The sequence below is a fragment of the Megalopta genalis genome, chromosome 11 (assembly GCF_051020955.1).
Source record: "Megalopta genalis isolate 19385.01 chromosome 11, iyMegGena1_principal, whole genome shotgun sequence".
Taxonomy (NCBI): Eukaryota; Metazoa; Arthropoda; class Insecta; order Hymenoptera; family Halictidae; genus Megalopta; species Megalopta genalis.
The window spans coordinates 13,837,374-13,865,240 of NC_135023.1; the positions used below are offsets into that span (position 1 = coordinate 13,837,374).

The 27,867-nt window shown below is 39.7% G+C and overlaps 2 protein-coding genes across 2 annotated transcripts in view; both read right to left on the reverse strand.

Annotated features, from left to right (window-relative positions):
- IRSp53 (Insulin receptor substrate 53 kDa) overlaps nucleotides 1-27,867 on the reverse strand; it is a 337,247-nt gene that overhangs the window by 205,783 nt on the left and 103,597 nt on the right. The window contains exon 3 of the mRNA XM_076525365.1: nucleotides 2,166-2,241. Coding sequence (XP_076381480.1) covers nucleotides 2,166-2,241 — 76 coding nt within the window. The remainder of the gene's footprint in view (nucleotides 1-2,165; nucleotides 2,242-27,867) is intronic.
- On the reverse strand, nucleotides 3,378-4,752 carry LOC117219151 (uncharacterized). The gene is made up of 3 exons (XM_033468081.2): nucleotides 4,629-4,752; nucleotides 4,443-4,546; nucleotides 3,378-3,877 (listed from the first exon to the last, which is right to left on the reverse strand). Exons 1-3 carry the CDS (start codon nucleotides 4,678-4,680, stop codon nucleotides 3,791-3,793), a joined length of 243 nt encoding a protein of 80 aa, XP_033323972.1. The 5' UTR covers nucleotides 4,681-4,752; the 3' UTR covers nucleotides 3,378-3,790.

A 27,867-nucleotide genomic window follows, 5' to 3' on the forward strand; every position in this document is an offset into this window, starting at 1 on the left:
CTCGATTCATAATGTTAATTATTCAAACTATGTTTATTGCATCACTGAAATACGAATTTCGCGCAAAATTTACTCCTCTGTTTTCAGATCCGCGTGTTATCGTGCTTTTTGCAATTTTTTTAAAAGGGATTTAGGTTCGTACGACGCGTATTTCTATTACGAATAAAAACAACGTCCTGCATTTTAATTTATTTTTTTATTATTTCAGTAAACGTCGATAAAAGGGAATGAAAATTAATTTATGGGTCTTCAAATGTCAACGAATATGTATGGAAAGTGACGAAAATGTTTACGAATGTTTCAGATTGCAAACAAATTGCCGAAAACTGTCATTACTTCATCGGTTTGCTCGAGAGACTTCTCTTTAGATAAATTTAAATGATATTTCTAATGTCAATAAAAATTATTATGAAACTGATGTCTAACAAATTTTTGTGAACAAGAAGGCGCTAAGCAAGGTAGCTGTACAAGAATTAAGAAAACATTGGCCTTAAATCGTCTCCCATTTTTAGGATACAGTTATTATTGCCACGCTCTCTTCGAAAAATTCGCGTAATGTCAGGCACGCTTTATTGAGCAATCGAAATAAAACGTGAAAGATATAATGAAAAATGAATAGTGGTGTGGCGGCTACATCCAGACCAGCCAACAGATCGCGCTCCTTCTTCCCGCAAGTAACCGATCCGCCTCAATTTGTTATAGACTTCGTCCTTTCTACCGACATCCCAACGTCAAAGACAAGGGGCCCGTTAAGATAACCTTGCTGATGAACCCTCTAGCGTGTCCTGGACGAAACGTGTGTCTCCCCCTCTCCGTTTCTCCTTAACACAGTCAGAGCTACCACCACCATCAAATTGATCGCGTCGGAGTCATCAATTTGTTGTTGGTAATAACTGTGACTGTGTTAAGGAGAAAAGGAGAGGGGGAGAAACACGTTTCGTCCAGGACACGGTAGAGGGCTCATCAGCAAGGATATCCTAACGGGCCCTTGTCTTAGACGTTGGGCTAGGAAGGACTGTATATATACAAATTGAGGAGGGATCGGTTACCTGCGAGAATAGGAACCATCTGTTGACGGGTCTGCAAGTAACGAATCCAATGAAACGAACGAGTAAACAACAAAAACAGAATACTCAATGCATCTGAAGAATGCAAGGATCTCTTTTTGTTTTCAATTTTTATTCGGACTATCGAAAAAAGAATTTTTTGTTATATTTAGTATTTATTATATTACATTACTTATTATATTTTAAAAATATATTTTTATTTTGCATGAATGTACCTTTAGAATCTGAACAATCGTAAATGAAAAAAATCAGCGATCCGTCGTTTCGACGGGTCCCGTAAACCGAGGTATTGAAACGTAGATCCTCTATTAAATTGACTATTGAACTTGTTACGAAACTCGCAAATATTTAATTATCGAGGATCCCGAAAATTTTCATAAGTTTTACCGCTGTTCGCGCGGAAGTTTGGTCAAGTGAGAGCGAGACACTCGATTCCCTAAGACGAACGTATCCTTGTATAGCTAGTACAAGGGTTAAGAAAATATTGGCCTTAAACAGGCGCGATTTGTGCCGGAACCGCGCGTCACGAAACTACAACAATTCCGCGAACACGCATAATTTCGCCGGCAGCGAACTCGGCGGAAGCGGAATAGTTGAGGAGCACGATTGAATGAGCAGCCGAGGGGCGCAGTCGAGATAAAGCCTGTTTACGCATCCGGTGAAAAGAGACGGACGTGCTAATCCGGCGGGAAGAAGGAAAAAAAACGATCGATCGATCGCAGCCGAGTCGGAAAGGTCGAAAAGAACGTGGAGAGGAAAAAAAAGAAAGAGAACGTACGGTGACAGGCGCACCGGGAACGCGGGAGAAAGAATGAAATAGAAGCCATGACACCCCTCCAGTGTGCAATTCTGACGAGCTGGCAATTCGATCCTGAAACAGGACCCAGGAGACGGCATAAAGCTCACTCCAGGCTCGTTTGTTCTTTCTTTCTTCATTTTAACTCCCCCTTCGGCCCCTGCGTCCCCTTCCGGCCCCCGTCGCTGAACCATCCTTAACACTCCGCTATCGTTCGTCCGCCGCTATTTGTCTCGCGAGCGAATCCCTCTTTTTGTCTCCGCGACCCCACCCCTCTTACAGATTCAATTTAATTCACTCACCATGAAGGGCCTTCAAATATGCTTTGCCGGCGGTGATCAGCTGCCTCGCTCCCGGATTGAACTTGTCCAGGATGTTCTGCAATCAGACAAACGGAGTGTTTCACGTTTCCGTTCGTTTCTGCACGGTTGTAATCAATTTTCTGTGTTTATGCAGCTCCTTTCGGGGACCATTTGCATTTACGGCTAGACTTTATTAACGCAACATACGGCTTTGTTATTCGCGGCGATAAGTCCCACGGATTTTCGTTTTATTCTTCGCAGCTGCGGATCTACGGAATTCGCACGATAAAATTCTCCAGGCTGACCGATAGATCTGCACGGCCACCAGAATGTTATTCAAATTTATGGAAATATTTGGAGTGCGTTTATGCAAAATCTTGCTGCATCGATTGCAAGAATTTCAAACCGAACAGTTTCCTACACGCTTTAAGAATTTTGAACACGTTACGAACAAATGCATAAAATCCATCAATAATTATCTAATGTGTATCCATGAAACTATTCGAACACTTAGATATTTTTTTTATTTTCTGGCTAACTTTATTGTCTGGCTAACTTTGCATTTATTGTCCTGTATTTTCTATTACGTTTTGTATTGCCTTGCAATTTTACATTACCTTTGTGCTTTTATCATATCATTTAATATCTTGTATTTTGATTACATCTTGTAATCAAAATAATCTTGATGTAATAAAGAAAAATAAATATAGGTGTATAAAAATAATATAGGTATATATGTATATATATATATATATATATATATATATATATATATATATATATATATATATATATATATATAGATAGATAGATAGATAGATAATACATACCTACTTACTTGATGTAATTAATTAATTACATCAAGATTACATCTTGTTTCTTTATTGTATTCTGTATTATTTAGTGATTTCATTATATCTTATATTTTGATTAAATCTTGTATTATCTTGTTTCTTTATTGTATCCTGTATTATTTAGTGATTTTATTATATCTTGTATTTTGATTAAATCTTGTATTATCTTGTTTCTTTATTATATCTTGTATTATCTTGTTTCTTTATTGTATCCTGTATTATTTCGTGATTTTATTATATCTTGTATTTATCTTGTACGCATTTTGATTATATGTTATATTTTCACATCCTCGACTTACAGACTTTACTGTTTATAGTCATTTCCCAATAAACTTAAACAAAAACCAAAAATACGTCATTCGAGTTGTCCCATTATTAAAGTCCTTTATTGATTTCTTGTACACATATTAGTATACCTTATTTTAACTTATAATTAAATACAGTGTGTTACGCATAATATTACAAATGCATGCGTTTTAAGGTAGTACAAAATTGACAACGTGAACGATAGAACAACGGATGTACCGAGCAACTTCGATCACAATGAATGCGCAGCTGCATTTTATGCAGTAAGATCAGATCCCGACATCAGAATATGTAACATCGAATTCAAATGTAATATGGAGTTCAGCATTTTTTATACGCACAGGATTAAATGAACTTAAGACACTAGTGCAGTAATTACAATATCATTTATTGCCAACCATAACCTTGCACCTATTCGTTATCCATAAACTTCCTGAAGCAGCCAACGAGACGAAGTTTCCTTAATTAACATTGCGTGGGAAGGACACACACTTCCGCGGAATTCCTCACGTATAATGGCTTACATTGACAGGCAGGCTCTGCATCGCAGTTCTAGACACAATTAAAGAACAAGTATAAGTGCCTTGTCTGCACTTGTTGCACTTGTTTGCCTACGTATAAGCTATTCTACTGCGACAGATGCAGTATTGCATTGCATTAGTTCTCTGATCTTCTATTTCGATATTGTTTTCGTTACAACATATCGTGCTTCAATTCCCAAGTAATCAATTACATCGATAAAATTTGTAACTTGTTTTGCAACTTTTAAACAATTTGATCTATCTTTAACACTGAACGTATCATCAAATAACCGGTTTCCAATTCTCTATTTCAGAATTATTGAAATTACTAAGGTATGTTTGTGGAAAATTATTGACTAAATTTCTTTATTCAAGCATATATTATAGTAAAAATTGCACGAAATCTAAATAAATGCAATCTTACAATTTTTATACGATGAGATAAGCCGGACACTTTTAGTGCTCTGTACGCTCAGCGTTAAGAGTTTTAACTTGACATGCAAAGTGACATCGAAATACATTAATAATTGAAACGAGATAGTGCGAAAACTGTTAATTATAAAATTTTTAAGATAGTTTAGAGAAATATTTTATACCCCCAAGCAGTTGGATGGCGGTTCACCGCATCTCTGTTCATGCGAGAGTGGGCACTTCGTGAGCACTTCATTATCGCCACAATTGTCCGCAGAACCTTCGCACACTAAACAAAGTGCAACAAAAATTAACAAAACCTCCCGAGAGTGAAACAAGAGATCGCTATATGTATATACATGGATACTTACTGTCAATGTAGACAATGGCGGTGAACAGGAGAACAAGAACAGTACGAAACATGTTTGAAGATCGAGCTTAAACTTCGCAGTTGCACGACTTTTTGTCCAAAACGCTCCCGCCTTTATACTGAAAACCATCGACGCGTCGCATTTTGAATAATTCATAATAAGCCTTCGAACAGCTGTCCAATTCGAAGCGTAGCTTATGGGAACGTAGATAAGCTCCGTCGTACGAGCACAACATGAAAATCGGTGAGGAAAGGTAAATCGACGATATAAACAAACTTCGCGCATGAACTTTCATCGTCGAAACGGAAGTGTTAAGCGATATAAGTTAAATATTGAGGTTACTACGATAAACCACGCCAAAAACGTGTTCTCCATCCTGATAAATGATCTTGCAACAAGTTTGCATAAAGTGGCAATATCGACGTTTCGGTTGTTTTGTTAGCTGACTCACGCGCACTGTCGATGACGAATTAGCGCCAGTCGTGGCTTGCAGGTTATTTATTGGCGCGAAACGTGTGGCAACCGATTGCGCAACGTGCTTCATTTTGCGCTCAAACCATAGATAAGACAGGTTCTGTGCAATTGCGCGTGTTACACTTTTCTGTTACATTTTTTGTTACGGTTGAGTTTTCCTCGGATAGTTTAAGGTGCTTCTGTTATGATCTTCGGAAGTTGAGATGTATTTGTGTGGATACATCGTTTCATTTCTGTTTTTCTATTTTGCGAAATGCTCTGAGCAGATCTGCGCAGGGAATTGTGTTTTTTAGTTAATAACATTTGAGGAAACAATGCAGTATTATCGCAATTTTCCGCAAGCATTTTGATCCCACAAAAATCGCCTTCAGCTCTCGACATTACCAATCGCAAAATACTCGAAATGATTTAATCGATTTGTTAGTTTGAACTCCTGTTGCACTAAAAATAATGAAAAGACTGTATACATTCGATCTTGCCATTTTTATCCGGCATTTTAATCGACAAGTCTAGCATTTATCAAGAATGAAATTCGTACAATACTGAGTTTTCTGTCTTGAAAAGAAAGATCGTTGATCATATCGATCGACGAAGAAAGGTCAGGCATCACCGTGCAATTTGTATCGTCGTTTGGAAGAAGATATCTCCTCGATCGTAACGAATGCGCGAAGAAATTCATTATTCATGTTACCACTGCGCATCAAGATTCTCCGGCGCGTTCGCTTGTGTTCTTGGCGAATAAAAGTAATCTATCACCTTAATCCATTGCGAAACCAGTCTGCACCCACTCTTCGCGAGGCAGACGCATCGGATTAACTGAAACGATGAATTAAGCAAAATGATAAATAATGTTTCGGGTATATGCGATTCCGCGGCTTGCATATGCCGCTGCGGTGATGTAAAAATAGCGATCCGCGCGATGGAAACCGTCGATCCAGGTGCATCAGCTGCGTCTTCGCCGGACCTTGATCATTACTCACCGATATTGGCAAGTGTTAACGAGTATGAGCTAATCAGATTACGTCAGTAGGAAGATTTCGTTGGCGCGGCATGAGCAGCGGTCAGCCTTCGATCGTGGAATGCGGTCTACGTCGTTCCGAACCTAATGAGAGTATCCCTATTTGCAGTTGCAATTTGTATTACCTCGTTCGCCAGGTAGCAACGCGAGTGCTCCGACAGCCGAGAAACCCGGCGGCATTAAATCTTTATAACTGTACCGATTTTCCAACAATAAATATCCACGGGAGCACACGATTCGGAACGGCCAACTTAATCTTCGAAGTTCGGAACACCTGTACATCTAACTCGATCCGGATCCTAAGATTTGCAACTACTGAACAGCTAACCTAAGCCGCGTCAGGACACTCCGAACTATCCAACTGCTAATGTGATACACTGGAAACTAAATTAATTGGGGATGATTTAGCGGAAATATCCAGTGCAAATGAATTAGGGGAATGATCGTTGCATGTATGTTTCACGGTGATTAATTAAATTAGATGTAAGGTGTAATTTTTTAATTGAATATAACGTATAACTTTTAAATTCAATAGAACGCATAACTTCTAAATTGAATATTATGTATAATTTATAAATTGAATACAATGTATGATTTTTAAATCGAAGACAATGGATAATTTTTAAATTGAATATAACGTATAATTTTTAAACTGAATACAACTTGTAATTTTTAAATTGAATATAATGTATAATTTTTAAATTGAATATAATGTATAATTTTTATCATATTAAATTGAATATAATATATAATTTTTAAATCGTTTTCATGCAGTGCATAATTCATTTTCTCATTACTTCCGAAACAATCGCACAAGCATTAAAATTGTCTTGTATCTCTATAAGAAGAGAGTATCGCGTAATAAAATCTTTTTCATGCACATTAATTCGAGGATCATTCCTTCAGCCAAACTTGAAATACAAAATATAAAAATAACGAATTGAATTATTTCAAAGCGTTACCTCTCATTTTCATTCCAAATAAAATTTGCCCAAGTCTGACCTCGAGAAATCCTGTTTCGTTGCCGGCCAAAAAAAAAACAAAAAACAAAAACCGACGGAATCGACCGAAGAGATAAAATTGGTTAAAAATTGCGGTACACCTGTAAATCCAGCAACACGCAGCCGCAATTGTTCCGAAAGCAATTATCACACACCGATCAAATAAAACGAATCCCCAACGAATCGATTCACCCGGAGACAACAACCCCGAGTCCGCAAGGCAACGTAACCAACAATCAGGCCTGTGTCAGTCAGTCGCCGAGAGAGTTGGTCGGAGATCAGCGAGCCATCAAAACTCGGGAGAAGCGGGACGGCGTTGAAAAGTAAACTGAAACAATGTCACCGGAAACTCGCGGCCAGTTGATAGCAGACAGATAGTCGAATAAACAGGATTCCCGGGGACACCGGAGGACGAATAACGAGAGAGTGGTGGCTAGCTACCGAGAGAACGTATACGAACGCCTCCGGCATTCCAGCTTTGAGGACGTACCCGGAGCCGTCTTCCTGCGTCTATCTCTTCCTGCAACTTCCCGGCCTCTTTGTCCTCCCTGCAGTCGCTCCTTTCACTCGGCGTTCAAGGCGACGCCTTTTAGCTGCCTACGGTCTCTCCCGGAGACTGCCTGGTATCTCAGGACTCCAGAGCGTGTTTTGCGATCCGGCGAGGCTAGACAGACGGTGACGACTGGCGATTATCGCGAAAAACACCCAGAAATTCGAGCCGCGGCTAATAAGGCTGACCACTTTTCCTGGTCAAAATTTCATTTCTCGAAGTTCACATTCCCAAACGATTTTCAGGTGTGGTCTAGAAGTTCCTGGAATTTTTATTTATTTACTCCTCTATATTCAACAATCTGTAGCGCTGGGTTTTTATCCAAGAACTGACTCGAGTACTGCACGACAATGCAGTTGCAATGCAACCTGCCTTTCGTGCCAGAAAGTCAATTTTAATGAATCGAAATCAACAATAGTCGAGTTCAATGTACTGAACAAATGTGTTTGCTGTAAAGTGATAATCCTTTAGTGTTCTCAAATCCAGAATATTATTTGTTTTGGTTGATTATGTGGTCACTACCGCGATCAAAGTGACCGCTTCCTTATTTTGCAATTCTGAGAAGTTCCGAGACTCTTTCGCGGAAAACACTTGAATAAATTATATTATTGGAGCAAGTTTTATAATAAAAATTTCACAAATTCTAAATAAATTCGGTCTTCTCACTTTTGGTAGGTTTAGTGCTAGACTGTGGACTTTTACGTAAAATAAAAATTGTCAAAGAAACTCAAATCTGATAAAAATGTCTTTTCTCTTCTGGTCACTTTGACAAGTTGCACATATTAAAAAAACATTCTTCGATTCTTCCAATCACAGTTTTGCATTTAACCAAGCTACTTTAGTTTCCTAATCTAGCGATCAGATACGCTAACATCATTTTGGCCACGAAAACGGGATTCCAGCCCACCGCGCGGTGTCGGAGGGACGACTGCCCCGAGACCGCGACATCCATCATCCGTTGTCGCTGCAGTTCTTCCGCCAGATGGGAAACGAACTGGTCCTGGGAGAATGTTAATAACGGGCCTCGCCGTGAGTAATGATCCGTGCGGTCGAAAAGTGGAGCGACCCAAGTACCAATGAGTTCCTGGAATTTCGGCGGACTCCGAGGAGGGATTAGGTCGTCCGGAAAGTTCCCGATGCTTCTTGCACCGGTGTCTTTGTTATCCTCCTTCGTGGGAAACCGAGTCTCCTCCGACTCGGTGTGCCGGTGTCGTTCCGCGCGACTTGGCCGTCAGCGTCGCCGGTTTTCGAGAAAGCATAAATGGAGGAGTGCCGGCAAAGAGTGTGCTTCAATTAGCATAAAACCATGTTCTCGAGTGGCTGAAGAAAGTGTGAACATGGTGCGGCGAGGATGAAGCCGTTTGAGAATACGAGATTCTTCAGAAGCTTCTTATTCGGCTCGAGGGTAGACTTCGGGAACGTGTTTCAGTTAATTACACCGTTATTAGCCAACTTCTATAGCGAGTGAGATTATTATTGAGAAAATTAGAAAATACAATTCTCGGTGTTTCGAGACTAGCGACAATATTGCAGCGGAAATTACTGTGCAATTTTTAGTCCATCGCGATGATGAGTTAGAATATTGCGGGGATGAGACGGTGACTTTTATGTAATGGAAAATTAATAAGCTCCGTATTAATTAGCAATGACGCTGGCTGACGCTATTAATCATCCGCTCACGTCATAACACACCTCCCACACTGCATGACTAGAAAATTAATTTTCACGGTACCGTAATGATTACCGATCGACCAAAAAATTTAATGCAATGAAAAATTAGAAATTCCAGCGTGTAAACGGTGTACTTCAAAATTATTTAGAAAAGTATTAGGTTACAAATCGTAATGAAAATTAATTTATGTGTCTTCAAATGTCAACGAATATGTATGCAAAGTGACGAAAATGTTCACGAATGTTTCAGATAGCAAACAAATTGCCGAAAACTGTCATTACTTCATCGGTTTGCTCGAGAGACTTCTCTTTGGATAAATTTAAATGAAATTTCTAATGTAAATAAAAATTATTATGAAACTCATGTCTAACAAATTTTTGTGAACAAGAAGGCGCTAAGCAAGGTAGCTGTACAAGAATGAAGAAAACATTGGCCTTAAATCGTCTCCCATTTTTAGGATACAGTTATTATTGCCACGCTCTCTTCGAAAAATTCGCGTAATGTCAGGCACGCTTTATTGAGCAATCGAAATAAAACGTGAAAGATATAATGAAAAATGAATAGTAGTGTGGCGGCTACATCCAGACCAGCCAACAGATCGCGCTCCTTCTTCCCGCAAGTAACCGATCCGCCTCAATTTGTTATAGACTTCGTCCTTTCTACCGACATCCCAACGTCAAAGACAAGGGGCCCGTTAAGATAACCTTGCTGATGAACCCTCTAGCGTGTCCTGGACGAAACGTGTGTCTCCCCCTCTCCGTTTCTCCTTAACACAGTCAGAACCACCACCACCATCAAATTGATCGCGTCGGAGTCATCAATTTGTTGTTGGTAATGACTGTGACTGTGTTAAGGAGAAAAGGAGAGGGGGAGAAACACGTTTCGTCCAGGACACGGTAGAGGGCTCATCAGCAAGGATATCCTAACGGGCCCTTGTCTTAGACGTTGGGCTAGGAAGGACTGTATATATACAAATTGAGGAGGGATCGGTTACCTGCGAGAATAGGAACCATCTGTTGGCGGGTCTGCAAGTAACGAATCCAATGAAACGAACGAGTAAACAACAAAAACAGAATACTCAATGCATCTGAAGAATGCAAGGATCTCTTTTTGTTTTCAATTTTTATTCGGTCTATCGAAAAAAGAATTTTTTGTTATATTTATTATTTATTATATTATATTACTTATTATATTTTAAAAATATATTTTTATTTTGCGTGAATGTACCTTTAGAATCTGAACAATCGTAAATTAAAAAAATCAGCGATCCGTCGTTTCGACGGGTCCCATAAACCGAGGTATTGAAACGCAGATCCTCTATTAAATTGACTATTGAACTTGTTACGAAACTCGCAAATATTTAATTATCGAGGATCCCGAAAATTTTCATAAGTTTTACCGCTGTTTGCGCGGAAGTTTGGTCAAGTGAGCGCGAGACACTCGATTCCCTAAGACGAAAGTATCCCGAATCGACGGTGCACGGTGGCAACTGCCGCGCGAAATCAGATCAAGCAATTTAAACTTGAAATGAAATTCCGGAACGCCCGGAGGAGTTCGAAGAAAAGCACGAGCATGACCCGCGCGCATGGTCTAGATAATGGCGGCACGAACCCCGGCGAAATAACGATTCGCGCGAGTCGGGTCATAGGGTAAGATGCATCTTTGCTTATCGCTATTACGCAACTTGCCGATGCTACGTGGCAACGGCGAGTCCAGTGCATGGTCAAAGAGCTGGCTGAGCCAAGCCTGGTCCCTCCGGTGCGTCCGCTCTGACTTGAATTCGAAATTCCTGTTCTGCCAGTGATCATGCCAGGAAACACATAATGCCCGGATCTATCGAACTCACTGAATAATGTCCAGTGCATTGCGCAACGGTAATCCACAGAGAATTCTGTCTTATCTTGAACTGGGCCGTGGTTGGACGAAAGCGAACACCCAAAAGTGTACCGAACCGGCGAATTAGAGTCCACGAAACAGGTAAAGTTCCTACGAAAGTTCGGAATTCGTTATTTAGTCGAAATGTTTTACAGTCGAAATGTTTCACAGTCGAAATGTTTTACAGTCGAAATGTACATTTGCTTGGGCAAACGTACGGTAACGATGAAATTTAGGCACCGTTGAAAGTGTCATTGGCTTATGTTTTCTAGGGAATTCAGAATTTACCGATCACGAAAGATGAAGAACAACAGAGCGCAACTGTGCCGATAAATAATGTCATTTCGGAAGGAATGACGGCCATGAAAATAACTAAGAAATAAAATAACAGATGTTTGAAATGATATTTCAAGTAATGTGATTTCAAACGTGTCCGGGTCTGCTGTAGAGTGAATTTACCACTATAAATCTGGCTTCGTCACCCGTCTGCAATATCCCTCATACAAACGCTACCAAATGGCAGAAGCTCTGAATGCAGAATCCCTCGAAAAACATGGAAGCCGTATAACTTTCAGATTGCGCGAGACTGACAACGTAATGGAGGCGGCGCGGAGCGATGAACTGCAAACAATTTCAGTCAATTGCCACACGAGCCGGCAAATTTAGCCGCGATCCTTTCATGGAACCGGTTCCCCCGGAAACCACATCATCCTTGACCTCCCGAGCGCCGAAAAATGTCTCGGAGTATCGTACTTCAATAATATTAACGCCGTCCGGCCGGCTCCGCGGCCATTCGACGATACTAATTTATAGCTCAATTTTTCACGGGGAACACAGGCCAGGGGAAAAAAAGGAACATTACCTCGCATGTTTACGACGGCTTAGATATCGCAGAAACGACATTCTTGGTTACCAATTTATTAGGATTTAAACACGCTATCGGACAAGATAGAATCGTGGCCAGCATTTGGCAACATTCCGCCGAATAAACGGCCACCTAAAATGTTTTCGAGCCGTGCTTTCTGGAATATTTCTTTTTTTGAATAAATTAAGGGACCCCAAGGACGTCTGGACATCACCTTGGGGAAAAAACTATGGACGTGTCCTCGCTTTTAAAAAAGACTCCTTCACGCCTTCATATTATTTTATAAATTCTATTCGATAGTGAGGCGCGTTCGAGAATGATGGGGTCATCATAGAATATAGCAATTGTAAAAATAATATAGTAGACAAAAATTAATATAACGCATGATTAATATATTTATTTAATATGTACACCGTCGTAAATCGAATAAACGAGAAACTTTCTCACGTATAAAATTCAAAAACGAAATAAAACTGTGTCCCAAAATGATAGAACCTAACCTAACAATGCTACGATATTGGCAACGCTGCTTCGCTACCTCTATTATTATATCGGCAACACTCAGTGCAACAATTAGTTCAAATCTTTAGATTGGATGCTAGATTGAAACATCATAGTTGATATAAATTTTGACAATTTAGAAAAATCGCTTAACCATTTTGAGACGCACGTTGCATTGTAATCGCTTGACTATTCTTCTTATTATTCCTTGATTTGTATTCGTGAAATTTTTACCATTTTCCAAGGCTAATATTGCAGAGATTACATTCCAGGATATTTTCCGCGCAAAAATTGCGCCTACATATTCGCTGTATAGACATATAACATCATTCCATGGGAAATAGGTGGACTTACTCTTACGCCCTGTTACGTTACAACCATGTAATAAACGGAGCGTAGAAGTAATGGAGCAATATCTCACCCGGCCATTCGGACTGTCGAGTTATTTTTTACCAGTACGAGTATTAGACAAAATTTCGTATTGCAGGGGAAGGAACATATTGCGTGCTGCATTTCTACAGCACCCGGACAAATGTGGCTCATATTTTAGTCCTATCCTGGACAAAATTAATCTAAACAAATACCGAAATACGCACGAATATATGTATATACGCAAAAAATATATACCAAATATAAAATTGGTAAAATTGATAAAATTGGTAAAATTGGTAAAATTGGTAAAATTGTATATATATACAAAGATTGGTTCCACTAAAGCTCGGTTCTCAAATCGTTTTTCGGTGAGATACTCCCGCTCTAATTTGAGGTTTATTATTTCACGGTAATTGCCCAATTTGGCGCCCATTGGTTACCGTTACAAGCTCGATGCGTTAATTAACGCGCCCCGCTATTTTATTCGAACTCTTTACATCCTGCACGCTGCCCCATTTTGTAGCCCTATGTATTGATTGGTCGGCATAATGAAGTAAAAACTTGCGCGAACGTCGATCAATGTTTCTCAATTAACACACAATAGCTTCGGAGGCTTTCCAAAAATACTGATCTCTTCTGAGATCAATGAAAATCGTTCTCTCTCTCTCTCTCTTTATTATTTTTATTTTTAAGTCGAGGTGGCGAATGGTTAATTTTACGTGAAATTACGTTATTTAAAGGAACCGTTTGCGCCACGATCCTGTCGGAACTGGAACAACTTGTTAGAATGTATTGCAGAATTATCTGGAATTATTACCTTAAATTATCGTTAGGCACTTTAACGATTAGATTACGTAAGTTCACTGAGCAATAACGAACTGATAGGAATGATATTTTCCTGAACTGATAAGTACTTGCTTGTAGAGCTAGTTCGTGTACGATTCGAACTGTTTTAACACTTTCACAGTTTACCTTTACGCGTTCATGGTGTACGAAAGTGTTCGAAAATTGTTAAAAGGCTGAATTGATATACGCTGTGAAATAATTTCAGTTAGTGACAACGAAGAGAAAATTCACACATCAGAATATAAATTGTCGACCGATAGCTGAGAATTCGTTAAAAAATTGTTCAACGACTACAATAATCTCACGCATAATGCATTTAGATTAACCCTTTGCACTCGAAGCCGTTTTAATCGTAAATCTAAAATAATTTTTCTGATTTCTACTATTTTATATGACAAAGTGCATTTTATGCACATGAAATTGAGTCCTGTGGCGACTCGTACAACAGTTACACTTTTAACAATTCTTTATATCTAAACTTTGTTAATATAAAAATTATCTTGGAACGTGATATAACAATTTTACCGGAGCCTCAGAGTCATCATTTGAGTTCAAAGGATTAATATCTTGAAATTCTAATCACGAATTCTTCGTAACAGTAGTATTTCAAATTGCACTATTTCGTTGACTCTATCAAATTTGTTTCCGCGATATTTTCCCAAAAATAAATCCTATATTCTACAATTAATGTGTAAATTTGTTGTAACTGTGACACGCGGCATTTTTCCTTACAGATTTATCGTCGCGACTCGATCGCTATCACTCTAGCTGAAAGTGTAACTACTTCCTCGTGCAGAGCTGTCTATAGAATCGGCAACAAAACGCTGTATCAACGAAATATCGATCACAGGGCACGGCCAGAATTACCTGTCAAGCTTCCTGTTTCCGAATAAAAGATGGATCGTTATGAAATCAAATGGAACAGAACCGAACAGCGTACTTCGGACCGAGGCAATACCGTTACAAGTACGACTGTTATGCGCGGCGCACAATGGCGCCCATTGAAAACGTTTTGTCGGCGACAAAAGTGCCTTCACGCTTCCTGGTGTTTCTTCTTTTCGAACAACGGCCCCGTTCGATTTACGGTAAATAGATCACGCGATGGAAAAAAGAGGAGCAAATCGAGAAACAAAAGGATGCTTCTCGCAGAAGTTCGTCGTGGTCGATCGGTTCGCAAGAGTGATCGATGCTGATCGGCGAATAATAAGAAAGGAGCATCGCGTGGAACCGGACAAATGAACGAACGATGTTCATTAAGAATTCGATTGGCCGACGCGACGGCGCAGAACCATTCGTGTTCTGCAGCTTGCGAATATTTTCAGATCGAATCTGCAGATGAAATCTAAAGATGGGAACCAAAGATGGGATCGAAAGATGAGATCTAGAAATGGAATCTAAAGGTGGGATCTGAAAATGAAATCTAAACATGGAATTAAAGATGGAGGTACCGCCTAGGCATCTAGGCGCCGCGCCGGTTGCGGTTTTACACTCGCTTTAGCGCGTTAATAACCGGCAGCACGTCGTTATCTAATTATTAGAAACCGTTGGCCGGCGGCCCGCATCTCATTAGCACGCCGAAGAAAGCGACATCGAATCTAATTCATATTAAACGTGGGCGGTGTTGCAGAATTATCGCTGGGAAACTCGGATGTTTCGACCTGTACTTCTTTCGGAATTTGGGTTGCGTTAATTCAGCAACGCTGCTCGATGATTCTCGGTAAATCAGGATTATCGTATTATTGTTTAGGAAACGAGGACACTTCGCTTTCAGCAACACTTAACACTTAACGCTTTGTTTTGGCAATTGTTTTGGCAACGTATTAGAAGTGCTTCTAGATAAATTAATTTTTCTGTAGATCTTAATGAAACATGGAAAAATTAAAATTAGTGTAGATAACATCTTTCAAGGTACTCCTAGACATGTTAGTTTTTCTACAGACTTTAATGAGAGAAATATATTAAAAATTAATATTGATACATCATTTTTAATCTACTCCAAAACACGATTATATTTCTATAGATTTTAATGACACACGTGAGAACTGTAGTTAATTGTCAGAAGTCAAATAACAATATTTATGCAACGAATGTCCTGAATTCATATTACATTTATAATAATCATTTATAATCAATATATATATATATATTACAAATTTCAAAAATTTGTAATATGAATTCAGGACATTCGTTGAATAAATATTGTTATTTGACTTCTGACAATATATATATATAATTAAATTGAGATTATATTTAATTGATTGTACATTTCATTGACATGGTTAGCTTTAAAAAATGTCTCCGACGTGGAAAGAAAGCAATATTTACTAAAACTGCCAATATAAAATTCATAATCCTTGAACATTAAAAGTCAAATGAAACTGGGAATATAAACCCTGAAAACGACTTAAAGTTTAACGAAATAAAATATAACGGTAGAAAAACTGTTAAGTATGGACTAATTAGCATGGACGTTAATTAAACCGAGAACTTTTTCTTGCCTCGCGAACTTCCGTCGGCCGGTAGACAATAATTGGATTCCATAACTATAAAGTTCACCTACTTTACGTACGTTTTTACGAGGAATGCCGTGGCGCGGCGAATCATCAGAGTTACGAGTCGAGATGATCACTTTGACGCCGTAACTTTTACATGCGGCTAACGTAATCTGGAATAACCGGCCCTAAACCACTGCCTGGTAACGAAACGTGTCGGAATCGTGCATACATTTAATCTTAATTTGAAAAAAACATGATACGAGCGTCATAACATTTATTCGCGTGGCCACAAATTTTTTTATTAAGCACGCATAGTTAATGTTAGAGCCATTAGGCAGTGAATGTAATTAGTAGACTGCGGATTTGATGCGTTTACGGCATATGTAGACGATGCTTAAAACACGAGGAAGATCACAACAATTTTTATCTACCTTCTGGTTGTTTAATCTGAAATCTAATAATTAGTTTATAATGTGCTTAGGTAAATTCGTTCTTAACGAAGTTTCAAAAAATTACAAACCAACGTTTTTGACGCAGCAAGACCAAAATTCTATATTTATTTACTGTTCTCGTATTTTCGAATCTTTTTATTATACGTAGTACGTACAGTAATTTTATATTCTACCAATTTTTTGTTGTAATGCTAGTACATCAATTTTTAATTTTACTATAAAAAATATAAGATGTAAGAAATATAACTGCAAAAAATATAAGAAACAATGCGAGATAAAATTTACACAAGACATGAGCATGAAAACGATGTGAAATAAAATTTGTAGAAAAACATAACAGTGTAAAAAGTGTAAAACAAGACTTATTAAAGACATGGGAATAGAAAAAATATAAAATAAACTTTCTTAAGAACATAAGAATAGAAAAATATGCGTAACAAAATGCGTGAGAGACGTGAGAAACGAAACAATATAAAATAAAATTTGTGAAAAGAAACAAAATTCAAACAAAATTTATAACACACCTAAGAACAGAAAAAATATAAAATCAAATAACTAGATTGTTAACGTAACGCACTTCCAGTATTTCTCTGTTCCCAAAAATCCCAGTAAAATAACCAATAACATTTCCATACATTTTAGAACACAATCGAGTTTCCCGTAGAAGAATCCCCTCGATTCTATTTTTTCGATATCAAAAAGCCTCCGAATGAGTAATTCACTAAATCCAAGCCGAATCTGTCGGACCGTTATCAAACGTGTCCTAAAATGTTTGCGGAGCGCGGAGACTAGAAAAAGGACTGGTACGAGTTTGAACAACCGCTAATCAGCAGTAAATCCTAGTTATCGCGGATCTGCTTGCAGCGCAAGCGGCGCATACAGAATCCGGCAGAAAAATTCCGCGAGGATTCCGGAAAGGGTGCAGAAACAGGGTCACTACCGGGCGCAACAAGGTTAAATTTAACCCGGCACCGATTCCGTTATAGTCCACATAACTGAGAGTGCTGCCTAACCGGCGCTGAGCAAGAAAATGGAAGCAACACGAGTCAGCGGGAAGGTTTCTCTTATTGGCAACCAGTTGGTCTCCGTCGGAATAAAAAGCGGACGGAGAGGGAAAGAGAAAAATCGGAAAGGGGACGAAGACGGCCGCGAGAAAGACAACTTGGCGAGCCGGCGGAGAGAGACCGCGTAAGGAGACGACTGATGAGAGCGAGAGAGAAGGAGAGAGAGAGGGAGTCGAATGCGGGCAGAGTGAGAGAAAGAAAGAGATGGATTGAGAGAAAGGGAGAGATATACAGATGGAATGAGGGAAAGAGAGAGGAAGGAAGAAGGAGCAAGAAAAGGAGAGAGAGAGAGAAAGCAAGAAAGGAAGAGAGAGATATAAAGCAAGAGAGGGAGAGAGAGAGAGCCCAGAAGGCGGAGATGAAGAAGAAGCCAATGAATGTCGACTAACGGTACACGATGCATGAATTTCATGTGCGCCGCTCGTATTGATGTTGCCGTTGCGTGTATGCGCTCTTGTAAATGCCATTCGACACGTGCAGAAGCACTCCAGGTCCCGGGCTAACGACACCTGGATATTTTGGAGCTGTCTCGAGCTTGCGTCCCGGAGAAATTGATCTACTTGCGCGTGTGTGCCTTCAGCTAAATGCCGAGGTAAGTAACTGTACCGACAATGAGTGTCTCGTCGAGTTTGTCAACCTTAAATATGTTCGTCGCTTCCAGCTTTGACGAACTATTTTAGGACAATTTCGAGATCTGGTTATATTTATTGTTTCATCAGAGGTGAAGCGACTTTTCAAACAAATTTTATATGTCCAACGTGTGAAAAAAGGCAAAAAAGAAAAGATAAATTTCCTGAAGAAGCCAAACTCTCATATTAAGCGATCATTCTCCAAACCCGTGAATCTGCATTCTTTTGGTTTTTTTTCTTTATTACAAAGAAGCGAAATTTTTGTCCGTATTTGTTCAGTAAATTGTGAAAGAACACATGTTTTAATTCTTAAACGTGACTCTACTTTTAACCCATGTATCGCGGTTGCCGAGTCATTTTGAGCCAGATTATTTAAATCGTTCACTTAATTACTGAATTTTCGGCAAATTAAATAAGATAAACTACGGAAAGTGAACAACAGAAAGGCTAATAAATCTACACGAAGTATCTTCGAAATTGATTTGAAAAATTGCCGAATAACGCTGTTATAAACATCGTGGATAATACAGTTCCAAAAATGGCCCTCCATCCGAGGGTTGTTAAACGTATTTCTCATCGAACGTTATGATTTTTTAATAAACCGGCTTTCGTATCAAGCAGCTCTCCCCTGCCTGTATTCTCGAATCCCTCAAAGCGAGCACGTAACAAATATTTAAAACGAACCGCTATCTCATTTGAGAAGAATTCGTCACAGAAAGGGGTAATAATGATAATTAGTCGGAGACCGCGTACCGGGAAGCTTTTCATGATGGTGGTATCAAAATGTTTACCGTGCATTCACGGCGAGGATTTGATACGGGGGTGGAGCCGTCCGCGCAGCGGTCACAGGATTAAACCGGTGATCCCGTCGATCGCAGGAAGAGTTAATCCCTGAAAGTCCCTTTAACAGCTCGTAACTCATTCCCGGTTTATTGAGAAACGCGGGGCCACAAAGGCGAGAGCCGCGCAACTCGCATCTATCATCGCTATTGCATACCGCATCGCATCGCGTCGCATGGCATGGCATCGCGTCGCGTCGCATCGCATCGCATCGCATCGCGACGCGACGCGTCGTTCGCGACACTCGAAAAATTACATTCGTTACGAGGGCCACGCTGACAGATCATACGTTCCAAAGCTCGAACATTACTTACCGGCCGCGCGGCCCGGGGAATCTGAAATTCAGATCGACCGATGCCGTTCCCAGATAGTCAGGATGAATTCACGGATAGGCAAACAGAGAATCGAAGAGCCAGAGGGAAAGAACGAACCGCGGCCAACACAAAGAGAAAGACCGCCGGATGTATCAGCGATTCGTGTACTCAGCCACGGTTTAACGATATTTTGTTCCCTTTGAGGCTACCAAGTTACGGGAAAAGGGAAGGAAACTCTTTTCCTTTCTGTTCGTTTTTACGCGACGCTGATCTCGCGCGATTGGATTTCCGCGGAATATCGCATGGTTACATTGTTATCGGAACACGTCAAACCGCAGGCATTCGTTTTTATTGAGGACGGAGTGTGGAATTTGGACAGCGGCCGCGGAAGCGTTGGTTTCTCACCGCGATTATCGGAGGATATCGTCTAAAAATGATTTTTTAATAATCGATAGAAAAACGTAGGATTGAGGAACTAGAAATATAGATGCGTTCGCGATGCAATTTTTAAGAAAATGAATGCTGCTGTAATTTACATCCTTAACGAAGCTATTTTCTTAAATAAATGATCGTCGTCCCGGGAATGTTGTGTTTCGAACAGTATTTGCTTAAAATTTGTTTCCAGCTTTGTTACTTTAAAATCGTTGAAATTATAACGAGTCTTTCGTAGCGAATGGTTAAACAAATTATCTAGTTCATGCACACATTACAATAAAAGTGGCAAGATGTCTAAATACATTGAATCTTGTAATCTTCATAAAGCTACATATGTCAGGCATTTTTTAGTTCAAAAAATGTTCAGCAGGTTTAGCATATACAAATAAATAGCGTATAGAATGATAATGATAATATAGAATATTAGCGTATGAAATAATTTCGGTTCGCACGATAAAATTACATATCCAATGGAACCATTTTCCATCGGGTTTCGCAATTCTCCTGCCTGCGCGTTGCACACTCGCCGTAAAAGTTGCGAAATTGTACGACCGTTCGACATCGTCCAATTCCGATTAATGTCTAGGTTTCACAAATGCATAATTTATGCTATCGTAATATCGGATGCGTTAGTTATATGTTTACATGCGCTATGACAATGTCTCGTGCCTCTTGCGTAACTTCTATTACTCTAGGCACCGGGTTCCGATGCACGTCGTTACGTAAACGCTCGACTGCCAAACGTTGCAATTTTGCACTAACAAGTTGCGCGTATCGCGCAGCGCATGCAATATCGGATAAAACAACCGTAACACGCTCCTGCAGCCGCGTTATAAATTTCACGCATTCACAGCGCGCGTAAATATGCGGAACGCAATGAAATGGAAACTGATGGAGTTTCGTGAAAACTTCACTTTGTTTTCAGCGCGCGCGTCGAAAGTGAACGCCGATATCTTCTGAACTCCGCGTTGCCGTGGAGTTGCCAGAGAATGTTTGCGTTATTAGGCGCATGGAATTTTATGCCCTCTTAGGAGATCAGTTGCACGGAATGCGCCGGATTTTATCGAGTTTTAAACATAACATAATTACTCGCACGGTGAAGCCATACATCCCTGAAACATTCATGAAATTTTGCATAAGATCACTTTTCAAACTTCTTAGGATTTCGCTGGCGGTATTATTAACATAGCTCCGAAAAAAATATACGATCGCTTCAAAAATACTTTAAGCTAGTTCATTTATGTTACGGAATGAAATAAAAAGATAGATGATATTAGGATTCGATTGAAACATTTTTTAAAAACTTTTTGTGTACCGTTGTCCTACTACTATATTTTAAAAACGATAGCACAACACAAGAAATCAAATGTAGAGTAAGCGTATCGATTACTCTCTCTCTCTCTCTCTCTCTCTCTCTCTCTCTCTCTCTCTCTCTCTCTCTCTCTCTAATATGTTTAATTACTATATTTAAAAATACTAAACAAAACAATAGCACGACACAACAAATAAAATATAGGATAAGCGTGTCAATTACTAACCGCATTTTCTTCGTCTGTAAGACGAGTGTAGGCTACACATAATTTTCTTTCCTTTTCTGCACAATAACGCGAGTATTGAAACATAAATAATAAATTATGCTAATTAATTTAATACAGAATATTTCATTCTTTTAAATTTTTGTTATAGAATTATTTATCTAGAACTGACCACGGTGATTCAAGCACGGTAATTAGATCAGTGTGCAGAAACTGACACACAGTAACTAGACCAGCGTATCGCACTTATGAAAAAATTCGTACTTACATAAAAAAAAACATCAACATATTCTGGTAAATTCTGGTAAAATAAATCTGTCAAGGTTTCGCCTGAAATGATTGCACAAGCTTAACTGTCGCACCTGGTATCAGCAAAATCATGAATTTTCATAAAGCACAAGTTTAATCGCGGAGGATTCGTCAACAAACATCGGGCAGAAGATTCCGATCGGTTATGCAGTCGGCGAACACGGGGAACGTTGATTATTCAGCGGACACGATGAGTGGATGAAATCGAATAGGAAAATTCGCGGAGTAGATTGATCGAAATTGACTAATAAAAACTTGCGAATCCGTCGGAAGGAAACTCTCTCTGTTTGCGCACCTCTCAAACGCCGCGGCGGAGCAATTTCCGCGGAAGTTGAAACAAAACGGTGGAAATCGGCCGGCAAAACGGTGCTCCGGCCGTTTAAAAACCGATCGGACGAGCCGGCCGGAAGAATAAAATCCGGCCACGGGAATTAGACTCCGCACGAATGCGTTTCAATTGCGTCCTAAATCAAGCGACCGCGGAGAAATCTGTAAAGTCTTGTTCGCCGCCGGTCGATTTGCCTCGATGTCGGATAAATTTCTCGGCAGAAATTCATTCCTCCTCGTAAAGCCCGGTCGGACGAGGCGATCTGGTCGAGAAGCAAGCCGTAATCGCAAACGGGCCAGAAACATTCGTGAAATACAGCCCGATGCCAGCCGGTAGCCGCCTAACCAAACCAGCAATGATCGTTCCACGTGATCTTATAGCGCGAACCGCGTGGACTCGGAAACGGTGATCACGGGAAAAAGATGCCGGCTCAAAGGAAGATTGAAAAGCATTGGAAAATAAAGTCTGCGTTCCTTTACGCGTTTCCTGTTCTCCTCGTTCTGCGAACGGAAACCGTAGTACATTCCGCGCGAAATCGGACACTTTTTCGAGCGTAGTTTCGGAGTTTAATGAAAACGCGTTGGAGCCTTCAGCAATGTACGAACATACTTCTCGAAGGTTTTTTCAAAATTTTCAAGAGATGCTTAGTAGTTTGATAGCTCAATAATTATTATTTCTTGAAGAAAGGTTGCCAGTATAATTTACAGACCTGTACAATTAAGAGTTTTGAAAATTGATATGTCTATATATATATTATATATATATATATATATATATATATATATATATATATATATATATATATATATATATATGTTATCTATATATATTCTGAACAGTATCTATCTATAGATATAGATATATATATATATGTTATCTATATATATTCTGAACAGTATCTATCTATACAGGGTGTCCCACAATTATTTTAACAGCCGAAAATGAGGGGTAGCTGAGGTCATTTGAAGTAACTTTTTCCTTTGCGAAAATGCAATCCGCGGCTTTGTTTACGAGTTATTAACGAAAAACACTGGCCAATGAGAGGTGACGGTGCGAGAGAGAGGGTCCGCGAGAGAGTCCGCAGCACGATGCTTTGACAGAAGGTCGGGACGGACTCGAGCCGCGTTCGAAGTATTGAACAAGTCACGAAGCGAGAACTTTCCGGATTTTTTTAACTACATAACAGTGATATTTTTAAGATAAACGCTGTTCACCTTTACTTTAGAACGTCTGAAGAATATTCACTAATTTTTCGAAACAATCGCGTTAAGGTACGTAAAGGATTTGTTTTTTAGAGAAATATGAAAAATATTATCGATAAGAAACTCACCCATTTAGTTGAGGATGCATTTGCTGACTCGTACGTACTGACCTCGTACAACGAACAGCTGATCCCAGGTCGATGACCGCAACATTCGAGGGATACTGTCGGTGGAACCTCCGGTATGGTTATTTGCGAAGTTCACTTACACTGCACTGTCACCAAACACTGATCAGTTATTTAATCACTGATAATCCGAATCACTTGTGGATATTTAAGAAAGATCACTGAGACTCGTTCGCGGATAATCGTTTATTCGACGCGTTCGTTCGGAAGTCGACGTTTCACTGCCGAAAAATTCAGGCCTTGACTGTGGGTCCTTGTTGTTCTTCGTTCGGCCGTCCGAGGAAATGACACTCGATACCATTTTCTTCGCACGGCCATTAATTACGTTCTAAGAGCGCAGGGTGACAGCGGGTCGGACACAGTTTACGTCTCTGCATATCTTGTTTATTTCATTTGGCGGTACCCTGCGCTTCGAAGAAAATAGTATCGGGTGTTATTTCCTCGGACGGCCGAAAGACGAACGACAAGGGCCCACGGTCGAGGCCTCGATTTTTTGGCAGTGAAACGTCGACTTCCGAACGAACGCGACGAATAAACGATTATCCGCGAACGAGTCTCAGTGATCTTTCTTAAATATCCACAAGTGATTCGGATTATCAGTGATTAATTAAGTGATCAGTGTTTAGTGACAGTGCAGTGAAAGATCAGCTGTACGTTGTACAAGGTCAGTGCCCTTCGACATCATGAATTTCAGCCAGCAAATGCATCCTCAACTAAATGGGTGAGTTTCTTACTGATAATATTTTTCATATCTCTCTAATAAACAAATCCTTTACGTCCCTTATTTATTATTAAATCAGCTTTGCAAATCATTCGTTAATCTTCACTGTACACCTTGCATAAAAATTTCATATGGTACACATAAGGTGTCATGCACACCAGAAAATTAAAACGACTGTCACGGTTAAACTACATATTATTTCGAGTCCGAAAAATTAGTGAATATTCTTCAGACGTTCTAAAGTAAAGGTGAACAGCGTTTATCTTAAAAATATCACTGTTATGTAGTTAAAAAAATCCGGAAAGTTCTCGCTTCGTGACTTGTTCAATACTTCGAACGCGGCTCGAGTCCGTCCCGACCTTCTGTCAAAGCATCGTGCTGCGGACTCTCTCGCGGACCCTCTCTCTCGCACCGTCACCTCTCATTGGCCAGTGTTTTTCGTTAATAACTCGTAAACAAAGCCGCGGATTGCATTTTCGCAAAGGAAAAAGTTACTTCAAATGACCTCAGCTACCCCTCATTTTCGGCTGTTAAAATAATTGTGGGACACCCTGTAGATATAGATATAGATATAGATATAGATATAGATATAGATATAGATATAGATATAGATATAGATATAGATATAGATATAGATATAGATATAGATATAGATATAGATATAGATATAGATATAGATATAGATATAGATATAGATATAGATATAGATATAGATATAGATATAGATATAGATATAGATATAGATATAGATATAGATATAGATATAGATATAGATATAGATAGAGATATATAGATAGATAGATATATATATATATATATATATATATATATATAGACATATAATCTATGTCTTTCTGCATTTATCATGAAGAGATGAAAGTAATTCATTTGGAAGTTTATGTTCGATCTTGTCATACTTTTACCATGTTGAGATATCAATTAAACATTCTGCTTGTATCGCAGTTATCCTTTAACCAGCAGTTAACAGAGAACAATTATTTTTAAAGAAATGTTCGTAACGAGAATCGACTCGCGGCAAAGAATTTGATCGAAGATTTCGAGAATTCAAAAACAGGACAACTGAAAGTACAAAGCCGAAAACAGATAAACTCTGATAAAAAGGCAGTGTTGGCACGCATTTAATATACCAGTCCGACGATCAAACAGTGCCAACTCGTTTAAAGAAGCGACGATGTTTAATAAAATCGGTCCCTTTAGCAGGATCCCGGTGATTTTCTGCTTCGTTAAATCGACATTATTCCCTCTCGCATACTCGATATCGGGGTGATGAAACCCAACGACGCTGAAAACGCCCGATGACTCCGCGAAACGGGATTCCGTTTCACGGCTTTCTTTCGCCGTCAATTTCTCGCGAAGCACAGAAGTTCCACGTGACGATGATTCTACCGGCGATGGAACGCGCGAAAGCTTTCAACCGGGCCGAAGACACCGAAAATACCTGGGGAAGCAAACCTCACGCATCCTTCCTTTACAACTGCGGACATAAAGCGAGATGCGGCATGAAATGTGTTCTGTGTCCGGAAATATAAAAGCTCGCGGTGGGAACGTCTGCTAGAACATCGGAGTATGAAACGTGGTCGAAGACGTTACGCCGAGTAGAATTGATTGTTATTATCTTCGAAGGTACCATACTTGCGCGGCATATTCTTTAATGGTCATATTTGGAATGAAGCTTATTGTAACGAAGCTTTTGGGATGTTTCAACTTGTTTGCAAGTTTAGCATTTTGTTGGTAAAACTTGCTGGGTCTTGTTATATAAAATTGTTTCGTTGTATCATGAGAAAATGGGAGACGATCTTTTAATGTTCAGAGTAAAAAGAGAATAAACTTCTCGACATTTTTCTGGTGGCTCTGAAATGTTATGCTCGCGGAAAAATATTCAAGCAACGAGACAAATGGACAAATGAATGACCCAATAAAATAGATCTGTATAAAATATTGCTTGTGATTAGGCTATGGATCCTTATGCGATTCTAAATTTTAAAAGATCAAGACGACTCTAATACATCAGATGAGTAGGTGAAACATACGATAGTGAAAACATAAAAAAGATGTAAAAATAATTAAAATTATAATCAGAGGAAATCAAAGGATGCATAAATAATTGCATAAAAATCTGATGATAAGTAGTGTTTGACACAGTCTACGTTACAATATCTATTGAATATTAGAATATTATCTATACTTATATATATTATCTTATATATATTGAATATTATCTACACAATATCTATTGAATATCTATATATATGAATTGGACAAAACTTTCGTTTTTTAAATATCAATCCTATTGCAAATACTAACAGTGCAATTTCGGATCAAACTTCGAGGAAAGATTGAATGCTTGAGGAATTCATCGAAAAGTGCACTTTCTCAGTAAGAAAAAGGAAAGTCTTTTCGAAGCTGCATACATTATTACTTGCGAGCACGCAGGTAGCGCAGAAAATCCGTGTTTTTTCATTCGGCGGAGAAGACACGATTCAATTTCGTTTAGGTTTCTTAGCGGCGGGGCTCGGCGGGTACGACACCATATTAAATTCCTGTCCAACTTTGACAGTGTACATAGTACGCGCGTTTAAAGGGGCCGCGCCGCAAAAAGTGAGTACAAACTGCATTACGAGGCACGGCGCGGGTGTGCTCGCGAAAATCTCGCAGTTTGAAAAACGCGACTTACGGCCGCGGATGGGGAGAGTTCGGCGCGAGGACACGGGTTTTCCGCGGCGCGACGCGGAAAGCAGCGGGACGATTTCGACTCCCAGCGGAAAACAAATTCTAGCGTGGCCGCGGCAGCAATTTGCCGGGTCGGATGAAAAAGCCTTAAACGGCTAATTATCCTCTTCAATTTCACAGATCCGCCAGTCTGCATGAAATACCGCGGGCTTCAGGGGACGCGCCGCGCCGCGGCGTTCGTGAAATTTCTCGTCGCCGAGTTCTACTCACGCGTTCTCCCTCTCTCTCGCTCTCCCTCTCTCTCTCTCTCTCTCTCTCTCTCTCTCTCGCTCTCCCTCTCTCTCTATCTGTATCTCTATCTCTATCTCACTTTCGTTGGCCACCTCCAATTGACGATTAAATTAAATAATGACAAGTGTGGGAGCGTGCACCGCGTCCGACGCGCTGCTTTAAACCAACCGAAAGCGGACGCGAGACCGGGAATTTCGAATAGCCTTGCCGGGTAATTTGATTTGAAAATATTGATCAAATCGAATTAACCCCGTGACTTTGCGGAATAATTTTATTATGTTACCCAACATAGTGATCTACAGCTAGTAAAATATCATTTTAGAATGTCACGCGAAACTTGTTCTCCGACCACCTGCCCGCCGACAAAATACACAGTGGCCGAAGCGGCTGGCGGTGCACCACGGAAACTGCATCAAAAGGTGCACCGGGAACGTGGGTAATTCGATCGCACCGTGATTCTTTGGGGCGGCGTACAGTGGACGGTCCTTATAGGTGCTCGGGACAAAACCCATGACTTTGAACTAATGAATTTTCAGCGTAAATGTCCTATCACTTAAAAATAGTACAATTATAT